At 45.2% G+C, this 10,703-nt stretch overlaps 1 protein-coding gene across 1 annotated transcript in view; it reads right to left on the bottom strand.

Annotated features, from left to right (window-relative positions):
- Positions 1-1,419: 1,419 nt before the first annotated feature.
- LOC103734696 (NAD(P)H dehydrogenase [quinone] 1) overlaps positions 1,420-10,703 on the bottom strand; it is a 16,704-nt gene continuing 7,420 nt past the window's right edge. Inside the window, exons 2-6 of the mRNA XM_008833756.3 lie at positions 9,806-9,970; positions 9,605-9,735; positions 5,906-6,019; positions 4,685-4,786; positions 1,420-2,393 (exon numbers count right to left, since the gene is read on the bottom strand). Of these exons, the coding sequence (XP_008831978.1) occupies positions 2,088-2,393; positions 4,685-4,786; positions 5,906-6,019; positions 9,605-9,735; positions 9,806-9,970 (818 nt within the window). The 3' untranslated portion in view covers positions 1,420-2,087. The remainder of the gene's footprint in view (positions 2,394-4,684; positions 4,787-5,905; positions 6,020-9,604; positions 9,736-9,805; positions 9,971-10,703) is intronic.

The raw sequence follows: 10,703 nt of genomic DNA, 5'->3' as shown, positions 1-10,703 counted from the left end.
AATGTCATCAGAGCTGGAGATATAGCTCAGAAGTTAAGAACACTGGCCGCTCTTGAAGAAAATCCACCTCATAAGGTGGCTCATAACTGCCTTTAAAGCCAGCCCTAGGGGATCTAATACATTCTTCTGAGCTCTGTGGTCACCATACACACATGCATATACCCACATATAGACATACTTGTAATTTTTAAAAAACCTTTTTAAAAACATTTACTTATTTTATGTGTACAACTTTATCGCTTGCATGTATGTAAGTGCACCAGTGTCCTGCAATGCCCTAGGAAGTCGGAAGAGGGAGAGGATGCAGTCTGAATGATTAAAAAAAAATGAACTGGATAGCTGGGCATAGTGGCACACACCTTTAATCCTAGCACTTGGGAGGCAGAGTCAGATGGATCACTATGAGATTGAGGCCAGCCTGGTCTAATACTTAGTTCCAGGACAGCTGTGACTACAGAGAGACCCTGTCTCTAAAGACAAATTAATTAAAAATAAAAACAAATATCATCAGCTTCACAATACTGTAGAAGACCTTCCAAAATTTATATAATAGATCAGAAATGAAGAGGTTTGCTTTTACTTTTTGTTTGGTAGGCTGTTTTTTGGTATTAAAGACTCTCTCTCTCTCTCTCTTCCTCCCATCAGGGTCATACTATGTAGCTCTGGCTAGCCTGAACTCTCAATGTAGACCAAGCTGGCCTCAAACTCACAGAGATCTGCCTGCCTCTGCTTTCCTGAGTGCTGGGATTAAAGACGTGTGCCACCACACATAGCACTATTTTAGCTCTTTTAAAAGATTTTATGGGGCTGGAGAGAGGCTCAGCGATTGGGAACACTGGTTGTTCTTGCAGAAGACTCAGGTTCGAATCCCAGCACCCATACGGCAGCTAACAACTGTTCCTAACTCCAGTCCCAGGGGATCTGACAGCCTCTTCTGACCTCCATGGGTATTGTATGACACAGGTGCACTTATCTACATGCAGGCAATACACGAACACACATAAAATAAAATAAAAACTTTTTTATTTTACACGTATGAGTGTTTTCTCTGCATGTAGATAAGTGTACCATATGTGTACAATGCCTGTAAAAGCCAGAAGAGGGCATCAGATCCCCTGGGTCTGGAGTTACAGATGGTTTTTAGCTACCATGTGGGTGCTAGAAATTAATCCTGGGTCCTCTGGAAGAGCAGCCAGAGCTCTTAACCACTGAGCCAGCTCTCTAGCTTCCAGCAGTGAGAAATCTTTTTTTTTTTTTTTTTTTTTTTTGAGACAGGGTCTCCCTGTAGCCCTAGGTGACCTGGAACTCTCTACATAAACCAGGCTGGCCTCGAACTCAAAGATCCACCTGTCTCTGTCTTCTGTGTACTGGGATTAAAGGCATGCGCCACCACACGAAGCAGTATTTTTTTCTCTTGAATTCACTAAGTACAGCCAATAAACGGTAGGTTTATTTCTGCAAACATATAATTGGAAGAAAGAGACAGAGACTTTTACTAAGTATTCATTTCAAGGTATGTACATGTGTGCTGTACACAAAAGAGAGAAGCCCGAGTGAAATACTCCTGTGAGGCATATTAGTCATTGCATAGTAATTGAAACCAATATATATCATAAACAAGATTAGCTTGCTAGCTACTAAGGAGCCAAGTCCCTTAGGCTGACAGTCCTGGTCATTATTTTTTCTGAGCAATTCCCTCCAGCTGTAAACCATGGGGAGGTAATTAAAAGAAATGGATTATTGGAGAGTTGGATCATTGGATGCTATCTAGCTCAAGTCAGCCCTCAGGAAAGGAGTGGAATTGTGTAGATGACATTCAGGAGCATTTTCTGGCGGACTTCTGCACCTCTCACTGCTTCCTATCCCAAGAGGCTTCTGGCTTCTAACCCTGTTTTGTTATATACTATAATATTGGTTGGTAAGAATCAGTTACATTTGATGACAGAACTATGTGAAAAAGTATGAAGAGAGCCTGCTTCTTTTCCTATCCTTAAGGAACAAAGGGAAAACCTAAAGTTTAAAAACTAAAACAAGTCAGGCCAACTGAAAAAAGATACCGGGTTTGACTATATATTACAAAAAAATTCTTATTTTCTCGCTTTGACCTGGTTGTCAGTTGGGATGCACTTGCCCAGGTGATGGCCCACAGTAAGGCCAAATTTGTTGTTTTTCTGCTCTTCCTGAACCTCTTTTTTCAGTAAGAATCCTGCCTGGAAGTTTAGGTCAAAGAGGTTGCTTGGAGCAAAATACAGTGGTGTCTCGTCCCAAATAGTGTCCAGGCGTTTCTTCCATCCTTCCAGGATCCGAGTTCGGTCTTCCAGTGGCGTGTGTCCGATGCTGTATGCCAGTTGAGGTTCTAAGACTTGGAAGCCACAGAAATGCAGAATGCCACTCTAGGGAGACACAGGACACAGAGGGAAGTCAAGAACTGGTCCTGCAGTTTGCACTGCAAACCAGCATCAGAGTGTGTCCAGGGCTGGAGAGATGGCTCATTGGTTAAGAGCACTGGCTGCTCCTACAGAGGACCAGGGTTGGGTTCCCACCACCCATGTTGGGCATTTTACAACTGCCTGTAACTCCATCTGAATCTGACACCCTCTTCTGGCATCTGTGGGCAATGTCCCCCCACAGATAATACACATAAAATATAAATAAAAATAAATCTTGGTGTGTGAATGTTTTGCCTGCATATATGTAAGTGCACTATATGCATGCAATGCCCATGGAGACCTGGAGAAGGCATTGGACCCCCTGGAACTGGAGTTACAGATGGTTGTTAGCTGACATGTGGGTGCTGAGAACTGAACCTCAGTCTTCCACAACAGCAGCCAGAGGTCTTAACCCCTGAACCACCTCTCCAGCCCCAATAAAAATAAATTTTTTTTTTTGTTGTTGTTGTTTTGTTTTGTTTTTTGGGGTTTTTTTTGTTTTTTTTAGTCTTTTTGAGACAGGGTTTCCCTGCAGCCTCAGCTGGCCTGGAACTCACTATGTAGACCAGGTGGGTCTCGAACTCACAGATATCCACCTGCCTCTGCCTCCCAAGTGCTGGGATTAAAGGTGTGCAACACCACACAGACAATAAAAATAAATATTTTTTAAAAAAAACTTGCTTGGGCATAGTGGCACTCAGGAGGCAGAGGCATGTAGAGCCTGGTCTACATAGCAAGTTCCAGGCCAGCTGGGTCTACAGGAAGACTTTTTAGGGTTGCCAATGAGAGACTCCAGTCAGGGCTCAGGGAGCCCTTGGATTCTTCATGGTTACCTCTCTTGCCCTCTACCCTCCCTTCCTCGATCTCACCTATTTCAGCATATTCGGCAGTGTTTCTTTGAATGAATAAACCTTGACAATGTGCCAACCTGGATCCTCTGCCAAAAGAGCCAGAAGTTCTATCACACTAGGGAGAGCGCCGGCTTCTTGGCGCTGGCTCTTGCCAAGGCGTGCAGATGCGCACTTCTCTGCCTCTCCGCACCTTGAGCACAGTCTTAGAAAGACCCTCCCCATGGCCACAGCACACACTCTCCTCTGCAGCCCCTTCCTCAGAAGACGTTCTCCATAGTCCGGCTCCTCCCGAGAGCCCTTGTCACACTTCACCGTTTTATTGTCTGAGACTAGCAGGAGGAAATCAGTTCTTATCCTGGGGAGCTAGGCCAGGTGGGCTATCCTTCCAATCCCAGCGCTCAGGAGGCCGAGGCAGGAGGATTGCTACAGGGTCAAGGCAAGCCTGGGCTTTCAGAGTGAGAAAAGGAAAAAGAAAATAAAAAGACTGGGAAATGGCTCAGTGGATAAAAGTGGTAGCTGCACAGCCTGAGGACCTGAGTTAGATCCCCTGAATCAAAGTAAAAGAGCAGGATGAAGCCTCCTAGGGTGGCGCATACCTTTATCCCAGCACTCAGGAGCAGGAGCAGGTGGGTCTCTATGAGTTCAAGGTCAGCCTGGTCTACAGAGAGAGCTCCAGGCCAGTGAGACCCTGTCTCCAAAACAACCACCATCTGCAATCCCAGTATTCTACGCAAGATGGGAAGCAGAGACAGGAGACTCACCCAGAAGTTCCCAGGCCAACTAGCCTGGAGAATTCATCACAGCAGCAGAAACGAGAGCCTGCACAAGGCGGAAAGTGAGAACCAGCTCCCCAACGTTGTCCTCTGACCTCCACACACACCCTGTGACACACACACACGTACACACACACAAGTGCACACACAGACACACAAATTTTTTTTTTCTTAAGGATAGCAAAACAAAAAAATGTCCTAAGCATAATTCTGTGGTACAGCACTTTCCAGGCCTGGATTCAATCTTCAACACAGCAATTATTAATAATGAAATTTTAAAAAATGGTTCACTACTTTCCTCTGGGCTCTCATAGTCTGTGAGACTGCAGCAGCTACTTGAAGGAGACCAGGAAGACTAGAGAGATGCTGGTTTCCTGGAGAGAGCCAAGGCCCTAGGCTGCACATGCCAAAGACCAGGTGCATACTGGCTGGGAGACCACGTTTGAGCATGCACCCCCAAGGGCCTGGACCATTGGGCAAGCTCCTGGAGGAAGAGCCAGGCACTGCTGAGTCCTTGCCAGCCTGTCCTCTTCACACCTCAGCTCAGTTCTCAGCTCCTGGTTGGAGGGTTTGGACTCCATGGGAAGCTCAGCTAGTAAATTCCCCTGATGGTTCACTGAAAACCAGGTACCTGAATTGGCCAAAGAATAATGTTCATGTCCCCGTGAACGCCCTGGAGAGAGTACATGGAACCGCTGCCCCCTGTGGTGATGGAAAGCAAGGTCTTCTTATTCTGAAAGAGAGAACAGCCTCCTCACCCTCTTCTCCTGGGTCCCAGAAAGTTAATGAACCAGCCCCAGGGAAAAGGACACTCCAGTCCACCTTACTGGTTCTGTTACTTCGAAGTGGGCTCCTCTGTGCCCTCAGCATGACTCTGCAGAAGTGTCACTTTTGGTTGTGTCCAACCTGCGGCTGGCATGCAGCTGTGGACAGCTAGGAATGTGACCCAACTCAAAACTTACTTAAAACAGGAGGTGACGTGGGTGAGGGGTTGGGGAAGTTGGCAGCTTTTTTGTGTATTTGGATTGAGCAATTCTTCAGCATGAACTTTGTAGATGACAGAATCGTGTACTGATTTCTAAAGGTTGGACCCACTAGACAGTCCATAGATAGTCTGAAGCCAGTCAAGGCGTGTGGCCAGCAGCCTAGGGGTGTCACGGGAACTGATACCAGTGTTGGTGGCTCTGCTGGACTTTCCAGCTGTCTCTCTACAGTGCTATAAAGTCTTGTCATCTAAAAGGTCACAAATGTTTCTTGCCCAATATTTGGGCCTCTTTAGTTGATCTTTGTTTTTTTCAGACAGGAGCTCATGTAGCCCAGGCTAGCCTAAAACTCACAATGTAGCTGAGTCCTGGTTTTCCTGCCTTCACCTCCCAAGTGCTTGGATTGCAGGTATGGGCCACCACGTCAGTAAGATTTTCCTTTTTATTTAATCATATTATTTTTGCTATGGAAAATCTCAAACCTACATAAAGGAAACAGCATAATGAAGCCTCGAACAAGCTCTTTCAACTCTCATTATTCTGCCATTCTAGTTTTCTTAATTTTTTTTTCCTAGAATAATTTAAAATAAATTCCAAGTCTGGTGAGATCTAATAACCTGAGTTCTGTTCCCCAAGCACACATGGTGGAAGGAGAGAACCAACTTCTGCAAGCTGTCCTCTGGCCTCCACAGAGGAGGAAATCTGGGGACACCTGCATGCTCCCATCCACACAATAAATAAATGCAAAAAAATTTAAAACAAATCCAAAACATCATATCATTTCATCTATAAAACATTGTAATGATCCCTCTTTGGTCTTAGTGTCTAGTTGGGCTCTCAGGGCAGACTCTCTCCAATGGTTCATTTACCTGAAAAGGCCCGTTGTCATACATGGTAGCATATGTGTAGGCGAACTCTGGTATGAGCACACGCTCAAACCAGCCTTTCAGAATGGCGGGCACTCCAAACCACTGCAATGGGAACTGTGGGACAGAAAACATACAAGAGGTCAGACCAGAGGCACCAACCCACACCACCTCTCCTACACCCTCACCCTCCATGGCCAAGGCAAACATCAGGGTGCTGAGCTTCTGCCCATAGGGCACCAAGAGTTTGAGGTCAGCCTAGTCAGCATCTCCCTCCCTCTCTCTCTCTCTCTCTCTCTCTCTCTCTCTCACACACACACACACACACACACACACACACTAATAAGCTGTGTATGGTTGTGGGTATATGTTATTCCAAAACTCAGGAGGCTCAGGCAGGAGATTGAGTGATCAAGGCCAGCCTGGGCTACACAGTGAGACCATCTCAAAAAGCAAAGAAAAAGAACTGTAACTGGGCATGGTGATGATAATCCCAGCAACTAGGAGCTTGAGGCTGAAGGATCAGGAGTACAAGGCTAGCCCAGGCAACATAGTAAGACACTGTCTCAAAATAAATAAAAGGGCTAGAAAGATGGCTCAGCAGTAAAGAGCACTGGCTGTTCGTGAAGAGGACCTGGGTTTGGTTCCCAGCACCCACATGATGGCTACCAACTGTCCCTGACTGTTCCAAGGGGTCTAACATCCACAGACATTACACTCCTAGGTGCACCTACATACATGCAGGCAATACACTCAACTCATACACATAAATAAAAATAAAATTTTTTTAAATTAAAGTTATCGTTGGGTGTGGTGGCACACACTTTTAATCCCAGCACTTGGGAGGCAGAGGCAGGCGGATCTTTGTGAGTTCGAGGCCAGCCTAGTCTACATAGTGAGTTCCAGGACAGCTGGGGCTACAGGGAGACCCTGTCTCAAAAAGACAAAAAAAAAATTAAAGTTATCAAAGTTATTAGCCCTGTATTTAAAAAAATATTTTACTTAGGGGGCTGGAGAGATGGCTCAGTGGTTAAGAGCACTGGCTGATCTTATAGAGGACCCAGGTTCGTTTCCCAGCACCCACGTCAGGAAACTCATAGCAACCTGCAACTCCAGCTCCAGGGAGATCCAATGCCCTTTTTTGGCCTCCTTGAGCATGTACACACATACACACATGCACTCACTCGTATAGCATAATTTAAAAAAATAAAATGGAGCCAGGTGTGGTGGTATATACCTTTAGTCCCAGCACTCTGGAGGCAGAGGCAGGTTGATCTCTATGAATTTGAGGCCAATAGGGCCTCATATAGTGAGACCTTGCTAAAACCAAATCAAAACACAGTAACAGAAAAAACACATATGGAGGCTCTCAACTCAGAATAACATAAAAAGAGAAAACTATTATCCTTTATCAGTCATCTAGGCTCCTGGTTTCTGCCTAAAAATACAAACACTGGCTGGATCTGAAAAAAGCCAGGTGCACATAGGAGTCATTCTTGAGAAATTCTACTTGGTAGCTAAGTTTGAGCAGCAAAGTCTGAAGGTAAGATTTGCTCCAGGGAGCAATGTCCGAATCAATGTTTTCCCAAGAGCTTGTATTAATACGCATGACACTGACTCTCTTGTGTACAGGGATCTACAATCCTATTATCTAAAATAAACAAAGTCACTCAAAAACACAGAAAACCAGTCACTGTGACCAAGATTTAATAGGAAATTCCACTGAGAAAGTTGAACCTAGGGCAGGGGTGCTGCTCACAATAGAGCACTTCCTCACAAGCAAGCACGCTGCCCGGGCTTTCAGTCAGCAGCACCTCAAAAATGTCTCATCTAGCTGGGTGTGGCGGCACAGGCCTTTAATCCCTGCACTTCAGGGGGAGGCGGGTGGAACTCCATTTGACCGTGTACAACCTGCACAGCTGTGAGACAGTGAAGGAAACTTAGGCATCAATGGAAGCTAAACGTGAGATCACCCAAGGTTCCTGCCAATTCGAAAACATGGCGATTCAGACAAGCACTGACGGCTACTCCTGCTGCAGTATGGAAAAATGTGGCAGAAACAGAACAAGAAGCTGTCCCGTGCAGCTCCACGGTACAGGGCTTGCCTGCCATGCGGGACCCTGGGTAAATACCAGCGCCTCAAATAATGCAAAAGGCATTGTGCAAAGCACTGGCTGACTGCACATAACAAAGGCCTGGAGGTCGGGGCAGGGAGGGCTTTAACATCTGGGTGCTTAGCAACTGACTGACCGGAACTGCAGCCTGTATCTCCTTCCTGGGGAAGTGTCCAAAGCCACCTACTCATCGTGTTCAAGGCCAATGGAGGGCTGGGGTGCTGCCCTCTCTGTTGGCAGAGTGCTTGCCTAGCTCTGGGTTCAATCCTTAGCATCACGTCTTTGCCTGTAATCCCAACACTGGGCAGGTAGAGGCAGGAGGATCAGAAGTTTAAGATCATTCTTGGCTACATAGGAGTTCGAGGCCAGCCTGGGATACATGAGACCCTGTCTCAAAAACAATAAAAATAAAAAAAGGTTGGGACTGGAGAGATGGCTCAGCAGTTAAGAACATGTACTGCTTTTACAGAGGACCCAAGTTCAGTTCCCAACACCTATTCTGGCGGCTCACAACAGCCTATAACTCCAACTCCAGGGCCTCCATGGGCAACCACACAATTCTTTTTTAAATTACTGGTTCAATTATTTTACTAATGATAAGTCAATTCAGATTTTTCTCTTTCTTCATGGTTTGGTCTTGACAAAGTTTCTGGGAATTTGTTCAGTTTGTACTGACCAAACTGACTCCATTTTGGATAAAGTAGCCATCTTAAAAGCTTAGCCATAGTGTAATTTCTAGCTCAAGGATTCTTTTTAAGAAACCTTGACCCCTTTCCTCCTTTCCTCCCAGGAGAATGCTGCCACAGCCATTTGCTTTCTAGACATATAGAAAACAAAATTGTTATGATATGACTAACTGCTGATTTTGGCTTCTGTAACTTGCTTGTTTTGCTATTTTAGGGTACATTGACATGTAGACCATGACTCCCCGCTATTCAGGGACCACCTTGTCAACATTCCTTTTGCAGTTTTTAGCTTTAAAAGATCCCCTTTTCTTCTCCCTCCCCACTGCAGCACTAACCCCATAGGGAGACTGCAGTCCAAGCTAGCTTGAATAAAATCTTATCCCGATCTGAATTGAGTCTGGTGGTCTTTTCTCAGTAGTCCCAGGCTCCATAACACCTGGTCTCCATAGTGAGTTCCAGGCCAGCTGGGGTTGCAGGGAGACCCCATCTCAAAAAGATCAAAATAAAAATTAAAAAGTAAAAAGAGCTGGAAAGATAGCTCAGCAGTTAAGAGCACTGGCTGCTCTTGTAGAATACTGGGTCAGTTCCCAGCTCCAACATGGCTGCTAACAATTGTTCATAATTTCATTTTCAGGTTATCCAACACCCTGTTCTGGCTTCCATGGGCATTGCACAATATAAGTGCACTTACATACATGCAGGCAAAATACTCATACACATAAAATCAGAATAAATACATCAAATAAACAAAGTAGGACAGACACACTTGTGAGGTGACAAACTTATTCACAGAGAATGCACTGAGTGTAGAAGTGACAGTTCTGAAGTCCCAAAGCTAATTAGGTGACAAGCCTAAGACCATAACAGACACACCTCCTGAGGATGTCCAGTCCCCACCATACCTGAAATATCACAAGGTCCGCAGCTTCCAGCTTCTTCTGTTCAGCCACGATATCTGGGCTCAAGCGGCCCTCTTTGTAGGCTAAAGCAGTCTCGGGAGCAAGCTGAAAGTTCTCAGGATCCTTCAGTTTACCTGCCAGGAGGAAAGAGGAGCTGTGACTGGGCTTCAGATCCCACCATCCTTTGGGAGGGGCAGCTCCCACCTGTGATGTCCTTTCTGGAAATGATTGGGTTGAAGTTCATGGCGTACAGGTCAGACTCCATCACTTCCCACCCTTTATTCTTCAGAGACTCTACAGCGGCCTCCTTCATGGCATAGTTGAATGACGTTTTTTCTGAGTGTGCCAGTACAATCAGGGCTTTTCTCGCTATTGACACGTACCAGGCATGTAAAGAAAATGGTGATAGGGTGAGTGTCCCTTCTAAAATGCTGAGACTATGGGGGTTTTTTTTGGTCTTTTTGAGACAGGGTCTCCCTGTTTTAGCTGTCCTGGAACTCACTATGTAGACCAGGCTGGCCTTGAACTCACGGAGATCCGCCTGCCTCTGCCTCCCTAGTCCTGGGATTAAAGGTGTGCACCACCACGCCCGGCTTGTTTTTAAACTCATTCAATTTTATTTTATTTTATTTTTTTGAAATATTAGCATGTTTATTTGTAACAATCAAATTATTTAAGTACATTATAATTTATGTTTTAACTTATTCTTTTTTTAATTTTTAAAAAAACATTATTGAGAATTTCATACATGTATATAAGGTATTTTGATCAAATCCATGCCCACTCCCTCCCCTCCAACATTCCCCCCTCTGAAGAGGTAACCCTAAAATCTTTTAAGGATTAGATACAAGCTCCCAAAGACTTTTGACATTTTTGGCCTTTGGAACAGAGTATGTTGCTAACAGTCCCAAGAACATTTTGACTTTTAGCCAAGAAACTGGCTACTTTTCTTTGGAGTCTTTTTACCCTAACTGCCTAGCCAATTCCTATCTCCTATTCTTATCACACCATCCTCTGAAGGGGTTACTCATATTGCCAATAGGGAATAGGTATACAGACTGCTCTGGCTCTTCCATGCTGAACAGGGACGCAGGGTGAGGCC

The sequence above is a fragment of the Nannospalax galili genome, unplaced genomic scaffold, assembly GCF_000622305.1.
Source record: "Nannospalax galili isolate Female #2095 unplaced genomic scaffold, S.galili_v1.0 scaffold410, whole genome shotgun sequence".
NCBI classification, from domain to species: Eukaryota; Metazoa; Chordata; class Mammalia; order Rodentia; family Spalacidae; genus Nannospalax; species Nannospalax galili.
The sequence above is the reverse complement of the archived record's forward strand: the minus strand, read 5'-3'. Positions and strand labels throughout refer to the sequence as shown.